The sequence below is a fragment of the Harmonia axyridis genome, chromosome 2 (genome assembly GCF_914767665.1).
Source record: "Harmonia axyridis chromosome 2, icHarAxyr1.1, whole genome shotgun sequence".
NCBI lineage: Eukaryota > Metazoa > Arthropoda > Insecta > Coleoptera > Coccinellidae > Harmonia > Harmonia axyridis.
Window position 1 is genome coordinate 5677888 of NC_059502.1, and position 22130 is coordinate 5700017.

At 30.7% G+C, this 22130-nt stretch overlaps 3 protein-coding genes across 4 annotated transcripts; all 3 read left to right on the forward strand.

The window, feature by feature from the left end:
- Positions 1 to 639: 639 nt before the first annotated feature.
- LOC123672523 (zinc finger protein 64-like) lies at positions 640 to 4252 on the forward strand. Its single transcript, XM_045606651.1, has 3 exons — positions 640 to 1268; positions 1409 to 1497; positions 2672 to 4252. Exons 2-3 carry the CDS (start codon positions 1454 to 1456, stop codon positions 3948 to 3950), a joined length of 1323 nt encoding a protein of 440 aa, XP_045462607.1. The 5' UTR covers positions 640 to 1268; positions 1409 to 1453; the 3' UTR covers positions 3951 to 4252.
- Positions 4253 to 8982: 4730 nt separating this feature from the next.
- LOC123672521 (zinc finger protein 711-like) lies at positions 8983 to 21534 on the forward strand. 2 transcript variants are annotated; one of them, XM_045606649.1, is made up of 3 exons: positions 9013 to 9121; positions 16605 to 16689; positions 19753 to 21534. In XM_045606649.1, exons 2-3 carry the CDS (start codon positions 16661 to 16663, stop codon positions 21026 to 21028), a joined length of 1305 nt encoding a protein of 434 aa, XP_045462605.1. In that variant the 5' UTR covers positions 9013 to 9121; positions 16605 to 16660; the 3' UTR covers positions 21029 to 21534. The 2 variants fall into 2 exon arrangements, with proteins under 2 accessions (XP_045462604.1, XP_045462605.1); XM_045606648.1 differs by lacking the exons at positions 16605 to 16689; positions 19753 to 21534 and adding an exon at positions 10613 to 12459 and having other exon boundaries at positions 8983 to 9121.
- Positions 12977 to 15795, forward strand: LOC123672519 (zinc finger MYM-type protein 1-like). Its single transcript, XM_045606641.1, has 2 exons — positions 12977 to 15264; positions 15360 to 15795. The coding sequence occupies exons 1-2, from the start codon at positions 13395 to 13397 to the stop codon at positions 15710 to 15712; spliced, it is 2223 nt and encodes a 740-aa protein (XP_045462597.1). The 5' UTR covers positions 12977 to 13394; the 3' UTR covers positions 15713 to 15795.
- Positions 21535 to 22130: the final 596 nt, after the last annotated feature.

The window sequence follows — 22130 nt, forward strand, 5'->3', positions numbered from 1 at the left end:
GTAAATTTTAGTCATCCCTTAAATATTCAATTAGTCAATTGAGCATGAATATCTTCATCAAAAACTATCACTTTGAATAGAACAGTACAACTGACATAACAGGACAGCTGCTAGGTGGGGCATTGGACACTTTACATGACTGAAACAGGCTTCTGACTGTTCACGACACTTCAATCCAGTATAATCTGTCCAATAGACTGTATATGCTTTATTTGTTATCAATGTCGCACCTACATATGATCATATTATAGAGATACTATTGATATAATTCAGACTTTCATCAGAATTATAAAAATATTTTTATTGTGTGCCATCTCTACACTTTGTACTGCAATCAGTACACGCCCAGGGAATCGGTAGAAGGAAGATTTTTCCAAATCTCAATTTTTATCTGCTCAGAAAAAGACTTCTTAACATACTTCACAAACACCCCGATATGGGATGAAAAAAGAGCACATGAAACAATGCTTCATAGAGTGGTTGGAGGTAATCATGTAGAATAGGTATATGACCTTGAGACCCTCGAATCCGCTACGTCAAAATGTTAGCTACGTTGCCAGATCGAAAAATTAATCAGGTAATTAAAGGAAGAAGCATTTCACTAATTCTCGCCATCGGTCGCGACAGTTATAATTAATTTATCTCTAAATATTTATTCTGATATTTCAATATTGTTCTTTTTCCAACAAAAAAGCACATATATAGGCAATTCAGTAATCATTGACATCGAAGTAGACCTTGAACGCCCAGTCGCAGCTTTATTTCTGGTTGTGAAATATCACTAAAAGTTTCTGTGGTTTTATCATAGAAATAAACTGTAAATATTATTTTCATCATTTTCGTATTCCAAATTTTCGAAATTACGAAGGGTGGCATACTGGCATACAGACATACCTATATAATATATTCACAGAATATATTACTTCTTCAAATCCGCTCAATTCTACCTCCATTCGGTATCGTTAATTTCATGATATCGATAACTAAATATCCTGGTATTGATCACAGAACACTAATACAGAATAGTGTTCTATGCTATGCTTCTATGCTACTAATATTAAGTCTGTGGCTGTGTGCAATTACTCTATGGTATGTGGCTTTGAAAAAAAAACCATAGACACATTTCTCTATGAAAAAAACTATCTGTGGTCTCGCTTATCTAATTATCTATGGTATCGCTATCAGTATCGCCGCATGTTGGTATCAGCTACTGCTAGTATCTAGAGATAATTCTGTTGTTATCAAAAACAGTTTAGTACTACTAATTAGTAAGTACCGTTTTTTCTTGCTATTAAATAATGGATATTGAAACTTTTAAGTTTAATTTTCATGAGTTCTAAAACCTCTTTCTTTTTTCTCGTACAATCGTTCTACTTATTATATTAATCATTTAAAAATAATGTTTTAGGATTTCATTTCTTAAAAAGCGACGTGAATAGAAGGAGAAGTCTAGATGTATTGTTTCAAAATGAAAGTGGAGGCAAATGAAATTGATAGGTAAGTACCTCATTGTTTATATTTTATGAAGGAAGCTTTTCTATTCTTTATAAGAGGCTCCTTATGTAGTCAAATTCTGTCGAAATTGATTCCTAGAATGTGCTGGTTGCCACTATAATAAATGTTATCTTGGACATACTCTTGTCTATACCATAAATGTTTATTTTCTTTATCTCGTGTGATATTTCCTTCAATTCCTATAATTTATTTTATTGTTTGTTATTAGATCTTTTCTCGAGAACGTAATGATTGTCTATGTCCACTACCTCCACCTTTTCCGTAAGTTTATCTGGTGGGTGGCTGGTCTAGTGAATAGGACTTCATACTCCTAATCGGAATAAAAAACATTGAAACATCAATTATTTTACAGCTTTCAGCCCCGGTACTCTTCAGCATAGACTCGTTAATATTGAATTTTCTTCTCTTTATGTTACATTAGTTATTTAATCTAGACCATGCTATAGAGTCAGCTGATTATCTTTTTTCTGGTCGTTTTCTATTTCCTATTGACTTAATAACTCAACATCCTTACTCCACCATATTTTTTTTTTGCTTTTTTTCTCCATTACTTCAATTGCTTATTATGCAATTATAATTATGTAATTTTCTGTCTGATAATGGTATACATTATTATGTAGTAATTTAATTCATGAAACTATCAAAATGTGAACTAAGAGTCTCCATATCACTAATGTTGATAAAATCTTTGTTATGATAAAATTTTCTGAAATCAACTATGATTTAAGAATCAAGATGCTGATCTATTACTACTGCTAAATTCAAATTTATTCTTTTTGATGTTTCTGATGCGATAATATCGCAATTCTGTGCCTTCAACGACGGCACTTTCCCTGAGGTTGACTCTTAACCTAGATTTCTAACAGTGTGATGTTCCATTCTCACCAATATCCAGAACTCCATTTGTCAGGGGCCAAATGTTTCTTCTCATATTACTTTCAATTTCAGTTTAAAAGAAAAATCTTATGATTACTATCTTGTAAGGAAGTAATCAGATTGATCCAAGTATTTCTATTACTATTGAAAACTGAATGAAAAGTTATATCAGAATATTCAACATTCTTCTGTAGAGGGTTAGAGGTTCTGCAAAATTTGAAAAATTTAAATTCGTTTCTTATAAAACTATATTTTTACATAATCATTTTATTTTTTTCAGAACTACTAAATGTTCAAATATTGGAGAGGACTTCAAGACTCATTTGAAAAAAATAGAAGATGTTGATATATCTGAACAATTCATAGATGAGAATGGAGTTCATGAGAGGACAATATACTTGCAAAATGTTGAAAATTATTCAAGACATCCATCCGAACACGATGATTCTTTGAAAACAAAAGAATTGCCCCAAATTTGTAAAGAATCTATCCATTCTAATATCAGGCAACATAAGTGTCACCTATGTGATTATGCTGCAAATCAGAAAGTGAATCTCAAAAAACATTTAGATTCTGTTCATTTGAAATTGAAGGAACATAAGTGTCACCTGTGTGATTATGCTGCAAATCGGAAAGATTATCTCAAGAAACATTTAGTTTTAGTTCATTTAAATTTGAAGAAATATAATTGTCACCTATGTGATTACGTTGCGAATCAGAAAGTGAATCTGAAATCACATTTAGATTCAGTGCATTCGAAATTGAGGGACCATAAGTGTCACCTGTGTGATTATGCATCACATCGAAAAGAGACTCTCAAACAACATGTAGAATTTGTTCATTTGCAATTGAAGGAACATAAATGTCAGATGTGTGATTATGCTGCTAATAGAAAAACGGATCTGAAAAAGCATGTAGATGCTATTCATTTTAATTTGAAGGCACATAAGTGTCACCTGTGTGATTATACTGCAAATATGAAAACGGGTCTTAAACAGCATATAGATGCTATTCACTTAAATTTTAAGGAACATAAGTGTCATCTGTGTGATTATGCTACAAACTATAAAGGTTCAATCAAACAACATATAAATCTTGTTCATCTAAATTTGAAAGAGCATAAGTGTCACATATGTGATTATGCTACAAGTTTGAAAACAAATCTTAAAAAACATATAGATGCTATTCATTTGAAATTGAAGAGACATAAGTGCCACCTGTGTGATTTTGCCGCAAATCTGAGAACGGGTCTTAAAAAGCATATAGATGCTATTCACTTAAATTTGAAGGGACATAAGTGTCACCTGTGTGATTATGCAACAAATTATAAGGATTTAATCAAACAACATATAGAAACAGTTCATCTAAAATCAAAGGAACATAAGTGTCACGTATGTGATTATACTGCAACTCAGAAAACTAACCTCAAACGACATATAGAATCAGTTCATGTGAAATTGAAGGAACATAAATGTCATATGTGTAATTATGCTGCAAATAGAAAAACGGATCTTAAAAAGCATATAGACTTTGTTCATTCAAATTTGTATGAAACATAAGTGTTAACTATGCGATTATGCAACAAATTTGAAAAGGAATCTCAAGCAACATATACATCCAGTTCATTCAAAATCAAAGAAGAATAAGTGACACCTGTGTAATTATGCAATTTTTGGGACTACACAGAATGAACACCAAGTATCTATGTATACATGTAACATTTATTCTGTTACCAATGATATTTGCAGAATTTGGACAATAAATAATTTTATTATACATATAGGGATTTTATTTATTTTCAGATCTTGTTCAGATTTTATCTGAAACATACATAACCAATTTTTTTATTAAATATTTTTCTACACCATCAACTGTTTTTTTTTTGTCCATACAAGTTCATCTAATGGAATTCAAATCAATTGTTATTTCATTACAATAATAAAATTCAACATGATTATTTCATAAAGTAAGAGTAATCCGAAAATTGAAACAAAATGAGGGTGTTCCATTTAAAGAAAATGACGGTGATGTCTTTACTCGAAAGTAAATGACCCTGTGTATTAGATTATTATTTTAAAATACGGTAAATTAAAATGAAAAATCAACATGTTTCAGGATTATTTCTTAGAATGGTCTGTTCAGCTAAAAATGAATTTGTTCCATACTTTACGGACACAGGGTATAATCAAATATTATCAGGCCCAATAATTTTGATTTTGACGTGTCAGTTCAGTTCAGTGAATTGTTTTCTTAAGTGTCCCAATTCGCTATTTTCAGGCTCAATTTGAACGAATTGTCGCCACTATGTTTAATTAAGTCACTATAGGCATCTGAAAATAAGAATGCAGCGCCAAGGTGAGCAGACGTAGAACTATAAATGTTGACATTGGAGTGTTTTGTTGTATTAGTTGTGTGTGTATTTACGTTATTAAAATTTGATTTTACAATAAATATAAAAACTTTTCGGTCTGCTCTAGTGAACAAGTGTGTTACTTTGTATATAATATTTTCATTTTAGGTAAGATATCATCATTTGTTTCAGTTCAGTCTAGTGATATTGAAAGTTATGCAAGGATGGAAAACTTCGAAAAATGACGAATAACAATCGTGTGCATATAATATGTGAACAGTTCATTCAACATTATTATACTACAGGATTCTAATAGTACCTTTTTTAGGTCCAAATGGCAATACTGAGTTTAGTAGAATACTTGGGGTATCTTAAAGACACAAACACTTCTAGAAGTGTTTATGAAGGTGAAGAAGTTTTAAATGCTGGTCACATAATAAAATTGTTACATGTTATTTGCATGACTAATAAACTTTAGTTGAGAGGTTTTTTTTACTTATCCGAATTGATCATTTCACATTACCCTTCAATTATACAGTCCCAACAAAATATTACAAATGCTAATGTATTGAATATTTTTAAGAATATTAGAGAAAGTCGCATATCCATTTTCATTTATTTATTAAGAGATAACTCAATTTACATAAAATGTTTTTAAAAATAAATTTATATAACTAGGTTACTTAAAACTACTCATATCGATACCTATTTATCGAATTAAATTATTGCTTGACTAATGAATCACCAAAAAATAATGGGAATTCAATTAAAAGTATTTCACTTATGAAATGTATTTATTTTGAAAATATATTCGGCATATTATACGACTATTTTTATTTTATTATTTTATTTATAGTGGCAGAGAGGATATACTTATCTTAGCACACGAATATTTAACAATATCCCTAGGAAAATCAATGACTCAACATCAGTAATATCATTCAGAAAACATACAAAACAGTACCTTCATGAAACAGATAGAGGAATAATACATAGTCTCATAGATACGAATAAAATTCCATATAGTGCTTATCACTGAAAATAAAAAAAAACATCACACTAATGACTTTATCCCAAAATTTTAATAAGTTGTTCACAGAGTATTAATATAATTGTCATCCTATTGTCTCATTTAAGCAGTAGACATTATCAAAATAATTGTTAAATTTTATTATGTAAAGAAACGCTTTACAACCACGCGCTGGCTTTTTAGCCTTAGTGGTTCATTTGTTTATTTCAAAAATGATTTTTTTTTGTGGAATTCATAATAATGTTATTGCTATATTGTATATTTACCTACATATAGATGTTACTTTATGCAGAATCTATGTTGTTATTAATATTGTTATTTTTGTAATATTGTTTTAGTATTCTACTTGTTATTATTGCACCTGTTGAACAATGTTTATTGTACCTTTGTCTTTGGAAATAAACAAACATTATATTTTAAAATAATTGAAATGTGATTTCTGGAAGGCACAGCAGTCTTTTTCAAACATTCTTTCTGTGTAGAACTGGAATCTGTAAACGATTATTATTATTATTATTATCCCCATAAATATAATCTAAAATTTCATGTGCTATCAGTGCTTACCTCGATAAAAATAATCATCATCGATAAAATGCAGTGTACATACTTTCATATTTCTTGTCTCTGGTTTATCGATTTTGAATTTCAGTTGCCAAGCTTTTTGTCGATCCATCAGCACTTTACTCCCCAGTTTCCCTTCCATCCAAACACGATATTTATTACCAGTTTGAGGGAAAGCATGGAACTTGATATTTGACCTTTTTTTCCCAGTAAGAACACTGAGGAACTGAACAATAGCGATTCGAACGACTCAGAACTATTGAAATGATTCAAAGAATATATAAATATTTGTTGAATATCACACAAAAACAAAGCAAAATGCTAGAATCTCAGAGGAATGAAAAGGACTGACTACCTCTGAGGCAAACCATGTCAACATTTCTAGTTACTCTGATTGTCACCAGGTGGCGTAGTGCTTATCTTGATTCGCCTATAGTCATAATTTTTTAATAGCGCTACCTACATTTGACTTAACGAAGCTTAACTAATATTCTCAAAATTGGCAAAACAAATTCTAATCAGTGCATTCACCAGGTTTTTAGACATCTTAGAACCAATGACGTAACATAACCAAACCAGGTGTGAACGGAGTGGATTTTCCGAACGCAGTAAATTGGCATCTGTGGAAAAAATTTAGTCTTCTGTGGTTATGTTTTGCTTGAAGAAGAAGTTCATAACAATTGTATTCTATGCATATTAATTTTGTCCATCGAAGTTATGTCAAAGTAATATATAGTTAGTTTGGTTTAGGGATGGGCAAGGGACAGAAAACTATCGATTTCTTCTTCTTCTTCTTCTTCTCAAATCACTTATTGGTGATTTAATGGGTTCGCATTTAGCATGTACCCAGATTGGTAGCTTACTCTGTGTTTGATTGACTTCTTATTTTCTCTGACTTTCCCACCCTAAAAAACCCAGAGAGAATAAAGGATAGGGTTGGGTTATTTTCATATGAGGGATCAAACATCCAATGTTAGTAGGTATCTACTGTATAAACAAGATTCTTCTATATCTTTCATCAATCTGTTGAATCCATTTTAAATTTCTATTTTACCTATTTTACAAATATTGCTTATATTTTAATATCTGAACATTCCAAAAATTCATTCAATATTTGAACTATATCAATGCTATCTGTAAAGATTACTTCATAAATATTAATGGGCCTTTGAATCTCGAACTTTTCGAGTTTTGTGTATAGTGTATTAATATTGTGTACATTCCGGTTACATTCAAAAAATACATGCACCAACGATCCAAGATCCAACTTTACCGCATTCACAATTGGGTGAGGAATTGATTTTGATCGTATATAAATGTTCTGGTGTCAAACAATGTCCTGATCGTAATCTCATCATAGTTGTAATGTGTTTTCTTGTCAAATTATTTTTTAATATCGATATCTATTGTATCGATATTTTCTGACACTATCGAAATGTATCGAAATATGTTAGAGAAAAAAAATCGATATATCGATATTTATCGATATATATCGCTGTATATTTTGGTGTGGGAAAATTTTGTTGAATTCAATAAAGTTTTTCTTTTTCATAGAGAAGAATAATGAGATTCAGATGACGAGATTCAGTTGAAGATGACATATTTAGTAGTTTTCAATATTTCGCATTATGATTTCGACCACACGAAACATATTTTGATCTACTTCCATTAGTCGAAAATTCGGATTTTTAGTATTTGCTCCCATTTCATGGAATATTTTCGATATGCAGAATTTCAGTTTTGCGATTCTACATTTCGATATTTACTTATTTCAGAGTTTCAAATTCGATATTTTCAATATGTCGCATTATGATTCATCGTGACCAGATTCAGTTGAAAACACATTTAGTAGTTGGCTTCCATTTTTATAGAATATTTTCAAAATGAAGTAGGTACTTCAGTTCTGAAATTCTGCATATCGAAAATAGTCGATATTTATTTGAAAGTGTCAAATTCGATATTTTTTAATATATTTCATTATGATTTTGACCACACGAAACATATTATGCTCTAGTTTCATTAGACGAAAATCCATATTCATCGTGACCAGATTCAGTTGAAAACATCATATTTAGTAGTTTTGCATATTTTCAATATGTAGAATTTCAAAACTGAAAATGCTTCTTATTGTATGGGTTGATATGGGGTAGGTAAAAGGGATCTTGGGAATTCCAGCAATAACCAATAAATGGTTCAGGACGTTTATGTACAGAAAGAAAGGTATTTAACAACGGCCGTTGAATTTTATTACAATTTTATTATGTCTTTTTTTTCTTGAGCTTTCAGCAAGATCGAGACAACTTTTTATTTTCGATGAGTAGAATTTCAAAACTGCCATATATATCGAAAATATTCGATATTTATTTTATATTCCGCTAAATCGGGATTTTCGACTAATGGAACTAGTGTATTATATGTTTCGTGAGGTCGAAATCGTAATGCGAAATATTAAAAAATATCGATTTTGATACTCTGAAATTTATATAAATATATCGATAATATATCGGTTGAAAATATCGACAATCGATAGTATTGAAATTGAAAATATCGACGATATTTAGCGAAAATTTTCTGAAAAAATATCGATATATCGATATTAATTGCCCATCCCTAGTTTGGTTATGTTTTGCTGAGATTCTGTATACTCATTTGTTCAAGTTTTTATTTCACTATCTTTTTTAAACGTTTCAAATTAATGTTTTAGGATTTCTTTGGAATCGACGTAAATTCAAGGACTATTATCATATATACTGATCCAAAATGAAAGAGGAGGCAAGTGGAATAGATGAGTAAGTACCTTATTATGTAGATATTTCAGAAAAAAACATGTTTTCTTCAACATAGGAAGCTCTCGATGTAATTGAGTTTCGTTGAAATTCTTCAAAGTGGAGAATGTAATTAAAATAAACTTGAATGGAAGTAGTCGCAACTTATTCTTCATTGAATTATTGAAAATGAACATTTATTCTTGAGTTCATAAAATAGTGTACTACTGGATAGTGGAGATGTAGTTCAATTGAAGGACCAGTCAGTCAAAAAACAAGCCAAATATACACTATAAATGCTTAATTTTGAATTTTGTTAAGAGCCTGTGTTCTCAATTAGTACAGGGGATAGACGATAATTCATCATGACAAAAAAAATCAATAGGACATTAGACACTAACCTTTAGTTTTTGATTTTGTTGATATCATTATAAAAGCAGAGTTCAATTAACAGGAATGTTGTTCAGACAAGAGTATGATAAGTATAACTTCAAATAGAAAGGATGAAATTCATGATCACATTAAGATATACTCACAATCAATATTAATCTTAGAAATGAAGTGATGATTATCTGAACTTGCTGTCATAGTTCATAACTCTCATAGAATTAATCAATTCAACAATAAATACTCAGTCAAGTGCATGTGTTTGACAGAAACCGAACATCTCAGTGAAAAAAAAAAAACCTTTGTTTTTATTTTTATCATTGGAGTTCGTTAGTGTTGTTCATTTTTATAACTTGTATGGATTATTTTTAGGCATTGTTGTTAGATCTGCATGGTCGCAGTTCCCGGAAGGCTTACAAAACCAAAACGACCCCAGTTCAAATAGGCATTGTTGTTATTTAATGTAGATTTTTGTGTCATTTCCCCTTATTCTGGAAAGGTTACTAATTAATTTAGTTTTTTCAACTATGGTATCAATTGACCGTAGCCATATTGTAGTGCGACAATACCAACTACCCAGTGTTCCCAACGGAGAAATATTGAGTTCACTAGAAAAATACCACTAATATCAAAAATACTATCAGCCATAGAGATTATTCTTCCACTGACTATTTCCAAAAATGGAGCGAAGCCTTCATTTATACACTCGGCCACAGTTAATTTGTTCATAAAACCACTTTCACTAATGTTTTTATTTCCAAAAGGTGAAATTTTTGCGAAATATTGTCCCAAACAAGCCTATCTGGCGTAGCAGCCAGAAAAGGTACACATAAACTTCACTTATAAACTTTAATATTGTGGAATTTTTCTAGTAAACTTAATATTTCTTCGTTGGGAACACTAGGTAGTTGGTATTGTCGCACAACAATATGGCGACGGTGAATATGGTCAATTAAAGCTGGTTATTGGACAGTTAACAATCAAAGTTCTTATTATCATAAAATTTAGAAACACTATATTTCGGACGGTATTTAAATAAAAATGACGTAACTATATTTAAGGCAATTGACCTAAGTCAATTTCAACATTATAATTGAATTAACATCTTAATGCTTTTATTTGTTTTAGAATTATTGAATATTCAGAATTCAAAGAAAACATCAAGAATTATGTAGAAAAAATAGAAGATTTTGATATATCGGAACAATTTATCGATGAGAATGGAGTTCATGAGAGGACAGTATACTTGGAAAATATTGAAAATGAATCCAGACATCCATCCACGCACAATGGTTTTCATGATGATGTTTTGAAAACAAAAGAAATAAATAAAAAATCTTTCAATTCCAATATGAAGAAACATAAGTGTCACCTGTGTGATTATGCTTCAATTAAGAAAATTAATCTCAAATATCATATAGAATCAGTTCATTTGAAATTGAAGAAACATAAGTGTCACCTGTGTGATTATGCTGTGAATCAGAAACACATTCTCAATGATCATATAGACTCAGTTCATTTGAAATTGAAGAAACATAAATGTCACCTGTGTGATTATGCTCCAACTAAGAAAAATAATCTCAAATATCATATAGAATCGGTTCATTTTAAATTGAAGAAACATAAGTGTCATATGTGTGATTATGCTGTAAATCATAAAAACACACTCAAATATCATATAGAATCAGTTCATTCGAATTCTAAAGAACATAAGTGCCACCTGTGTGATTATGCTGCAAATCGGAAAATGGATCTCAAGAAACATTTTGATTTGGTTCATTTGGAATTGAGGAAGCATAAGTGTCACCTGTGTGATTATGCTGCAAATCGGAAAGATTATCTCAAGATACATATAGAATCAGTTCATTTGAATTTGAAAAAACATAAATGTCACCTGTGTGATTATGCTGCGAATTGGAAAAGGCATATTGAGAGACATTTAGATTCAGTTCACTCAAATTTGAAGAAACATAAGTGTCACCTATGTGATTATGCTGCAAATCGGATAGACCAACTCAAACAACATATAGAATCAGTACATTTGGAATTGAAGGAATATAAATGTCATATGTGTGTTTATGCTACAAGTGTGAAAGCTACTCTCAAAGGACATATAGAATCAGTTCATTTGAAATTGAAGGAGCATAAATGTCACCTGTGTGATTATGCTGCAAATCGAAAAACTAGTCTCAAACGACATATAGAATCAGTTCATTTAAAATTGAAAGAGCATAAGTGTCACATATGTGATTATGCTACAAGTTTGAAAACAAATCTTAAAAAACATATAGATGCTATTCATTTGAAATTGAAGAGACATAAGTGCCACCTGTGTGATTTTGCCGCAAATCTGAGAACGGGTCTTAAAAAGCATATAGATGCTATTCACTTAAATTTGAAGGGACATAAGTGTCACCTGTGTGATTATGCAACAAATTATAAGGATTTAATCAAACAACATATAGAAACAGTTCATCTAAAATCAAAGGAACTGCAACTCAAAAAACTAATCTCAAACGACATATAGAATCAGTTCATGTGAAATTGAAGGAACATAAATGTCATATGTGTAATTATGCTGCAAATAGAAAAACGGATCTTAAAAAGCATATAGACTTTGTTCATTCAAATTTGTATGAAACATAAGTGTTAACTATGCGATTATGCAACAAATTTGAAAAGGAATTTCAAGCAACATATACATCCAGTTCATTCAAAATCAAAGAAGAATAAGTGACACCTGTGTAATTATGCAATTTTTAGGACTACACAGAATGACCACCAAGTATCTATACATGTAACATTTATTCTGTTACCAATGATATTTGCAAAATTTGGACAATAAATAATTTTTTTTAATCAAATTTTAAGTCATTTTATTATGCATATAGGGATTTTATTTATTTTCAGATCTTGTTCAGATTTTATCTGAAACATACATAACCAATTTTTTTATTAAATATTTTTCTACACCATCAACTGTTTTTTTTTGTCCATACAAGTTCATCTAATGGAATTCAAATCAATTGTTATTTCATTACAATAATAAAATTCAACATGATTATTTCATAACATATACCACACATCACACATAAATTTCAAAAGCAACTTGATAATATTAATCTATGATTCAACTCATAGCAACAAGACAAGATGACACTCATCAGTTAATTAGAAATTTTTCAATTCACTAGTGAATATTTATCCTTCAATTGTTTGATCATAATTACTAAACTTCCCATTGTTACTTACTATTCTTATCTGGGATGCACTATTTCCTCAAAAGTTCAAAATATACTTTCAATGCATTATCGTTTTCTTTTACTTAACTCAAAACTATTGTATTTTTGTCCACCCTGTACCAATTGGAATCAACATGTGATACAGTTTTGGAATCAGCTCAGCAAGAGTAATCCGAAAATTGAAACAAAATGAGGGTGTTCCATTTAAAGAAAATGACGGTGATGTCTTTACTCGAAAGTAAATGACCAGGGCCGTAGCCAGGGGGGGGCATTATGGGGCAATGCCCTACCTTTAATTTTCAATGCCCTACCTTAAAAAATAGTAACAATTTAAATAATATTCAAAGGAAATTTCATTATGTGACGTGAGGAAAAAATTATCACTCGCAAATCAATTCTGAATTAATCACGAGTTGTTAGAGATTGCGAACTACATCAATAGAGTGCACCGTGGTCATTGTATATATACAGCACGCTGTATTTTCAGAAGCACCTCATGTGCTTATTTTCTTGATTCCGCACATAGATGGCATTTGAAGTATGTATGGGACCTGTACTGGAATATACGCCCCTTGGTAGGGGGATCCCCATATAACCCAAAATAGAGTTTAGCGAAATAATTGTTTGTTTATTGAAGTGAAGTGAAGTGTTGATTGACTCATTTAGCGATGGATATAAGGACTTTCTTTACCAAAAAACGAAGAGTTGAAGAGGGAATTCATCACGATGAACCCCATTGCTCAAAACCCACTCCTAGTTCTATGGAAACTAGTTTGGCAAAACAGGTTGGTAGAAATAGAATTAACTATGGTATTCCTTCGGATATTGCACGAATCGGAGAACCGATAAAACAAATTATTTTAAATATATATCCCAAAGAAAATAATAGGGCCTTTGTTGCGGATTGGTTTAAGCGATATAAATGGTTGCAGTATTCGGTCGAGAGAGATGCTGCTTTTTGCTATCCTTGTCAACAATTTTTACCCCATGGAAGCAAACAAAGTTCTTATACTTCCACAGGATTCAGAAACTGGAAAAATGCCAGTGATACAAGAACTGGGTTTCCAAAACATGAGAAATCAATTCCTCATACACAAGCCATGGCGATGTGGCAAGACAAACTACGCAGAATATCTACAGGTAGCAGTGTCGAAACTTTGATAAATCATGAAGTTTTAGAAAAAAACCGGTATTACATGAAATCAATTGTTGAAGTTATACAATTTTTAGTTGTCAACGAGTTAGCTTTGCGAGGAAATTATGTTTTGGAGGAAAAAAAAGAACAAGGATTATTTCAGAATTTATTTGAATACACGTGCATGAAAGATCCGAATTTGAAGGAGGCTTTCAGCCATATACCACAAAATGCGACATATCATTCACCGGAAATTCAAAACCAAATAATTCAAGCAATGGTTCAAGTAGTACAGAACTCCATTGTCAAAGATATCAAGGAATCTGACGTGAATTGGTTCACTCTAATGGAAGATGGAACGAGGGATAAGAATAATCGTGAAAATATTGCTATAGCAATACGTTACGTTAAGGATGGAATCGTCAATGAGTCGTTGCTGACAGTTACAACAACTGAACATCTTGATGCAGCAACATTTACCGAATTAACTTTAAACACTCTTACGAAAAATGGCATTGATCTCTCCCGTATGCTAAGCCAATGCTATGATGGAGCAAGTGTTATGAGCGGAAAAGTTTCAGGAGTTGCGACTAGAATAGAGAATCAATTGGGCCGAAAAATTCCTTATGTCCACTGTTATAACCACCGCTTACATTTAATAGTTATCAGGACTATCTCTGAAATGACTTTCATCCGTTTATTTTTTGATCAATGCATCATGTTACATGAGTTCTTTCATCATGGAAAAATAGCTGCAATGTATGGTGGAAAAATAATTGGCAGATTACTCGAACAACGTTGGTCAGGACACTTGGCGGTTACAAAAGTTGTAAACGATAATTATTCAGAGATTTTGCTAACTTTAGATAAAATGAAAAATGACAGATTCAATGGTGACGACGTTGCCAAGAGTGTCGGCATCAAAAAAATTATGCTTAATTTGGAATTCCGAATGGCTATGGTTGTGGCCAAAAAAATACTATCCATGCTTCAGCCTGCAGATGCAAGTTTACAAGCCCGAAGCGCAGGATTGAAAGACGCCCTAATAATCATAAATTGCGTCCAAAATGAAATCACAAAATTGAGAACAGATGAAATGTATCATCAAATTTTGGAAGAAGCTAAATCTATGACAAGCATTGATTCTGAAAATAGGACTCACACCCAAAAAAGGCAAGTCAGAAGATCTAATCGCATGGATGACTACTTGATGTTTGACTCTTCCTGTTCCTCAACGAAACAAAATGAAGAAGATCAACCATTTAAATCTGAGTATTTCGAAACATTGGACATACTAGTTGCTGAATTACAGAGAAGGTTTTCAGACAACGATGATCTGTTAAATTCTGTAGCGAGTCTCGATGAGTTGGATGTGAACAAAATGGAACCTTTGAAAAATTTAGGTGAGTGTAAGGCAATTAACAAAATGATGTTGCTGCTTCTAAAATATTACGCTTGTTTATTCATATTCAATTCACAATTTAAATTAACTTTTCAGGTATAACAATTCCATCAAATGAAGAGGCTACAGTGGTTAAAGCTTATTTGAGTCGTCGTGAGGATAAAACAGAAGACATAGTGCAAGTTTTGTACAGACAGCGAGAGGCTTTCAAAGATACATATGAACTCTTTGCATCTGTGGCGACCATAGGATGTAGCACTGCTGTTTGTGAATCTACTTTTTCAACCTTAACTGCAATCAATAGACCTCAGAGGCTGTCAATGAGTCACGAAAGAATGGCAGGCATGGTATTTCTGGCCTTTGAAAAGAGAAGGACTCAGTCTGTTGATCTGAATGAAGTCCTTCGCATATTTAATAATATGACAAATCGAAGGATTCAGCTGTTTTGAGGAAGTTTTTTATCATCATTATATTAATCACAACATGTTGAAAGAAATAATATAAACTGAAGAAATAAATATTTTTATATATACATACTACCATACACTCAAAAGTAGGTACGATGAAAATTGATTCATCAGATCACATCGAGTACAATTTTTTACTTCTGCCCTACCTGTAACCTTCATTGCCCTACCTTAAATTCATTTCTAGCTACGGCCCTGTAAATGACCCTCTATATTAGATTATTATTTCAAAATACGGTAAATTAAAATGAAAAATCAACATGTTTCAGGATTATTTCTTAGAATGGTCTGTTTAGCTAAAAATGAATTTGTTCCATACTTTATGGACACAGGGTATAATCAAATATTATCAGGCCCAATAATTTTGATTTTGACGTGTCAGTTCAGTTCAGTAAATTGTTTTCTTAAGTGTCCCAATTCGTTATTTTCAGGCTCAATTTGAACGAATTGTCGCCACTATATTTAATTAAGTCACTATAGTCATAATTTGTTAATAGCGCTACCTACAGTTGACTTAACGAAGCTTAACTAATATTCTCAAAATTGGCAAAACAAATTCTAATCAGTGCATTCACCAGGTTTTTAGACATCTTAGAACCAGTGACGTAACAGAACCAAACCAGGTGTGAACGGAGTGGATTTTCCGAACGCAGTAAATGGGCATCTGTGGAAAAAATTTAGTCTTCTGTGGTTATGTTTTGCTTGAAGAAGAAGTTCATAACAATTGTATTCTATGCATATTAATTTTGTCCATCGAAGTTATGTCAAAGTAATATATAGTTAGTTTGGTTATGTTTTGCTGAGATTCTGTATACTAATTTGTTCAAGTTTTTATTTCACTATCTTTTTTAAACGTTTCAAATTAATGTTTTAGGATTTCTTTGGAATCGACGTGAATTCAAGGACTATTATCATATATACTGATCCAAAATGAAAGAGGAGGCAAGTGGAATAGATGAGTAAGTACTGTTATGGATCGTATATATATTCAAGCTGTTATTATGTTGTTGTTGATTTGATTTAAATTGATTCGATCCAATAACTAAATTTGATACTATATCTTTTATAATTTTGCGCCGACTATATATCTCAGGAGGGTTCATTCAAATTCAATTATATATTTTTTTTAATTTAATTAATATTTTCAAAATTCACTAACTATAAAGAAATTCTTATCTAATAACTAAATTTATATTAATCTAATCTTATATTTACGTATTTAAAACTTCATCGACCTCATCAGTGTTCTATGTTATGGTATTGTATCGTCTTCTATGCTCCTAACCTCGAATGGATTATAACCTTAATTCGTATTAATTCAGTTGCATTGTTTTGAATCCATTTTCCATTTAATATTGCTCCAATGCTTCAACTTGCTTGAATCCAAGGAAATTTCTTCTTGAAATTGATTAAATAATTTTCCACTTCTTCTCACAATGATTTTCAGGTATGTATTTAACAATTTTTATATCTTGCAAATTTTCGTAAATAAATTCTTTCGTTTATCAATTCTTTCAGGTAAATTTCTTGAGTCAGGTGACGTGCTCTCAACAATGGTTTTTTACTGACTGATTAGCTGTCATTCGGCTGGGCTTTATATAGATTTTCAATTTTTTCTTGAAATCAAGATTGCCTTGGATGTCAAAAAATTTTCCAAATATGATGCTTTCGCAATTTTCTCTTTTGAGGTAAGTTTTCCTTCTTCAATCTTGATCTAATTAATTTCTTCATTTTTTTCCGCATCTTTTGGTACCACATATGTTGCATTCGGTCGATTCGAAGTTACAAAATTTTCAAATATTCTATATACAATTTGGAAATTTTTCTAATATTCACTTTCTTTGGCCTAATATTCAAAGATTTCTATCTATAACTCCTAAAATCTACTACATATTTTTAAATTATACTATAATCTAATGAAATATATACATTTTTGTATGTTTGAGACATTAATTACTTTGGAATCCCTGATTTATCATTCGATATCCTATCCCTATCCATTTTTTACAATTTTATTAGGAATTTCAGCTAATATTACATTTTTGAGATTGTATCTAGATGTAATTCACTAGATCACAAGCTATTTCATGAAAATTAACATAGGAAATATAAAATAAATGATTATTTTTTATCATTTTGAATGAAAATTGAATATTCAGTCTTTTGACTCTTTTAACATTATTTACATGATATATAAATGGTTCCTGATACTTGAGTTGAATATCTTTTGTTGATTTTATCAAATTGAACTTGAATTTTATTAATATTTTCATTTTGTTTCAGATCCTGAGATGTTTTGAATGAATATTGATATAGTACTTTAGAAATATTGGATTTATGCTACTTTTATAATGTGCAAGTGAATGGAATAAATGAATAAAGTTACTCTACTTTTCTTTAAAATTATTGGATCATATCAAGTTAAAATTTATTATCTATTTGATGAATTTGCTGTAGTTTCCGAAGGATAGAGTCTGGTAATGTATTCTCATTGATTTTATAAGTTGATAATACCATTCCATAACAGTACCTTATTATGTAGATATTTCAGAAAAAAACATGTTTTCTTCAACATAGGAAGCTCTCGATATAATTGAGTTTCGTTGAAATTCTTCAAAGTGGAGAATGTAATTAAAATAAACTTGAATGGAAGTAGTCGCAACTTATTCTTCATTGAATTATTGAAAATGAACATTTATTCTTGAGTTCATAAAATAGTGTACTACTGGATAATGGAGATGTAGTTCAATTGAAGGACCAGTCAGTTAGAAAGCAAGCCAAATATACACTATAAATGATTAATTTTGAATTTTGCTAAGAGCCTGTGTTCTCAATTAGTACAGGGGATAGACGAGACTTCATCATGACAAAAAAAAAAATTAATAGGACATTAGACACTAACCTTTAGTTTTTGATTTTGTTGATATCATTATAAAAGCAGAGTTCAATTAACAGGAATGTTGTTCAGACAAGAGTATGATAAGTATAACTTCAAATAGAAAGGATGAAATTCATGATCACATTAAGATATACTCACAATCAATATTAATCTTAGAAATGAAGTGATGATTATCTGAACTTGCTGTCATAGTTCATAACTCTCATAGAATTAATCAATTCAACAATAAATACTCAGTCAAGTGCATGTGTTTGACAGAAACCGAACATCTCAGTGAAAAAAAAAACCTTTGTTTTTATTTTTATCATTGGAGTTCGTTAGTGTTGTTCATTTTTATAACTTGTATGGATTATTTTTAGGCATTGTTATCAGATCTGCATGGTCGCAGTTCTCGGAAGGCTTACCAAACTAAAACGACCCCAGTTCAAATAGGCATTGTTGTTATTTAATGTAGATTTTTGTGTCATTTCCCCTTATTCTGGAAAGGTTACTAATTAATTTAGTTTTTTCAACTATGGTATCAATTGACCATATTCACCGTAGTCATATTGTAGTGCGACAATACCAACTACCCAGTGTTCCCAACGGAGAAATATTGAGTTCACTAGAAAAATACCACTAATATCAAAAATACTATCAGCCATAGAGATTATTCTTCCACTGACTATTTCCAAAAATGGAGGGAAGCCTTCATTTATACACTCGGCCACAGTTAATTTGTTCATAAAACCACTTTCACTAATGTTTTTATTCCCAAAAGGTGAAATTTTTGCGAAATATTGTCCCAAACAAGCCTATCTGGCGTAGCAGCCAGAAAAGGTACACATAAACTTCACTTATAAACTTTATATTGTGGAATTTTTCTAGTAAACCCAATATTTCTTCGTTGGGAACACTGGGTAGTTGGTATTGTCGTACAACAATATGGCGACGGTGAATATGGTCAATTAAAGCTGGTTATTGGACAGTTAACAATCAAAGTTCTTATTATCATAAAATTTAGAAACACTATATTTCGGACGGTATTTAAATAAAAATGACGTAACTATATTTAAGGCAATTGACCTAAGTCAATTTCAACATTATAATTGAATTAACATCTTAATGGTTTTATTTGTTTTAGAATTATTGAATATTCAGAATTCAAAGAAAACATCAAGAATTATGTAGAAAAAATAGAAGATTTTGATATATCGGAACAATTTATCGATGAGAATGGAGTTCATGAGAGGACAGTATACTTGGAAAATATTGAAAATGAATCCAGACATCCATCCACGCACAATGGTTTTCATGATGATGTTTTGAAAACAAAAGAAATAAATAAAAAATCTTTCAATTCCAATATGAAGAAACATAAGTGTCACCTGTGTGATTATGCTTCAATTAAGAAAATTAATCTCAAATATCATATAGAATCAGTTCATTTGAAATTGAAGAAACATAAGTGTCACCTGTGTGATTATGCTGTGAATCAGAAACACATTCTCAAAAATCATATAGAATCAGTTCATTTGAAATTGAAGAAACATAAATGTCACCTGTGTGATTATGCTCCAACTAAGAAAAATAATCTCAAATATCATATAGAATCGGTTCATTTTAAATTGAAGAAACATAAGTGTCATATGTGTGATTATGCTGTAAATCATAAAAACACACTCAAATATCATATAGAATCAGTTCATTCGAATTCTAAAGAACATAAGTGCCACCTGTGTGATTATGCTGCAAATCGGAAAATGGATCTCAAGAAACATTTTGATTTGGTTCATTTGGAATTGAGGAAGCATAAGTGTCACCTGTGTGATTATGCTGCAAATCGGAAAGATTATCTCAAGATACATATAGAATCAGTTCATTTGAATTTGAAAAAACATAAATGTCACCTGTGTGATTATGCTGCGAATTGGAAAAGGCATATGGAGAGACATTTAGATTCAGTTCATTCAAATTTGAAGAAACATAAGTGTCACCTATGTGATTATGCTGCAAATCGGATAGACCAACTCAAACAACATATAGAATCAGTACATTTGGAATTGAAGGAATATAAATGTCATATGTGTGTTTATGCTACAAGTGTGAAAGCTAGTCTCAAAGGACATATAGAATCAGTTCATTTGAAATTGAAGGAACATAAATGTCACCTGTGTGATTATGCTGCAAATCGAAAAACTAGTCTCAAACGACATATAGAATCAGTTCATTTAAAATTGAAGGAATATAAATGTCATATGTGTGATTATGCTACAAGTGTGAAAACTAGTCTCAAACGACATATAGATACAGTCCATTTCAATTTGAAGGAACATAAGTGTCACATGTGTGATTATGCTACGAATCGGAGAGGAAGTCTCAAGAAACATTTAGATTCAGTTCATTCAAATTTGAAGTAACATAAGTGCTTCAAATTTGAAAGTGTATCTCAAACAAAATATTGAGTCAGTTCATTTAATTGGGGCCACATTTGTCATTCGTTTGATGACATATGCTATGACTTCGAAAATTCATTCTGAAAGACATATAGAAATAAATATAATATAATAAATATAATTCGATTTGAATTTAAAAAAGCGTAATTGTCATTTTAGTGAGTGCGCTACAAAATGGTATTAGAGAGGCCACACAAAACAGAAATCAGTTATAATTTCAACCATGACTGTCGTGTTCGCGGTATGTAAGTACATAAGTGAAAAATCCATTTCTAAATAAAATCATCAGCAAATTGCTGGAATTTAAAAATAGTCGTATTAGATTATCCCAAAAAATTTGAATAAAATGTTCTTTCCAAATCATCTGAAATTGGTTAGTTTATATAATGTTTACTTTCAGATTTTGTGTTTTATTTTTCTGATATATATATATATTTTTATATTTTTTCTTATTAAACATTTTTTATATACCATAATCTTTTTTTTTTCACCTACCTATACAATAGAATTTCAATATCATAATTGAATTAACATCATAATGGTTTTATTTGTCTCAGAACTATTGAATGTTCAAAATTTGAAGAAAACTTCAACATTCTTAAAAAAAAATAGGAGATTTTGATATTTTTTATTTCAATTTGAAGGAACATAAATGTCACAGGTGTGATTATGTTGCAAATCATAAAAATAATCTCAAAAATCCTATAGAATCAGTTCACTTAAAGTTTAAGAAACATGGGTGTCACCTGTGTGATTATGCTACAAGTTTGAAAATGGATCTTGTAAGACATATAAATGCTGTTCATTCAAAATTGCAGGAACTTAAGTGTTACATGTGTGATTATGTTGCAAATCACACAAATAGTCTCAAAAATCATATAGAATCAGTTCATTTGAAATTGAAGGAACATAAGTGTCACCTGTGTGATTTTGCTGCAAATCGCAAAGATGTTCTCAAACATCATATAGAAGCAGTTCATTTAAAATTGAAAGATCATAAGTGTCACATGTGTAATCATGTTGCAAATCATAAAAATAGTCTCAAACAACATATAGACGCAATTCA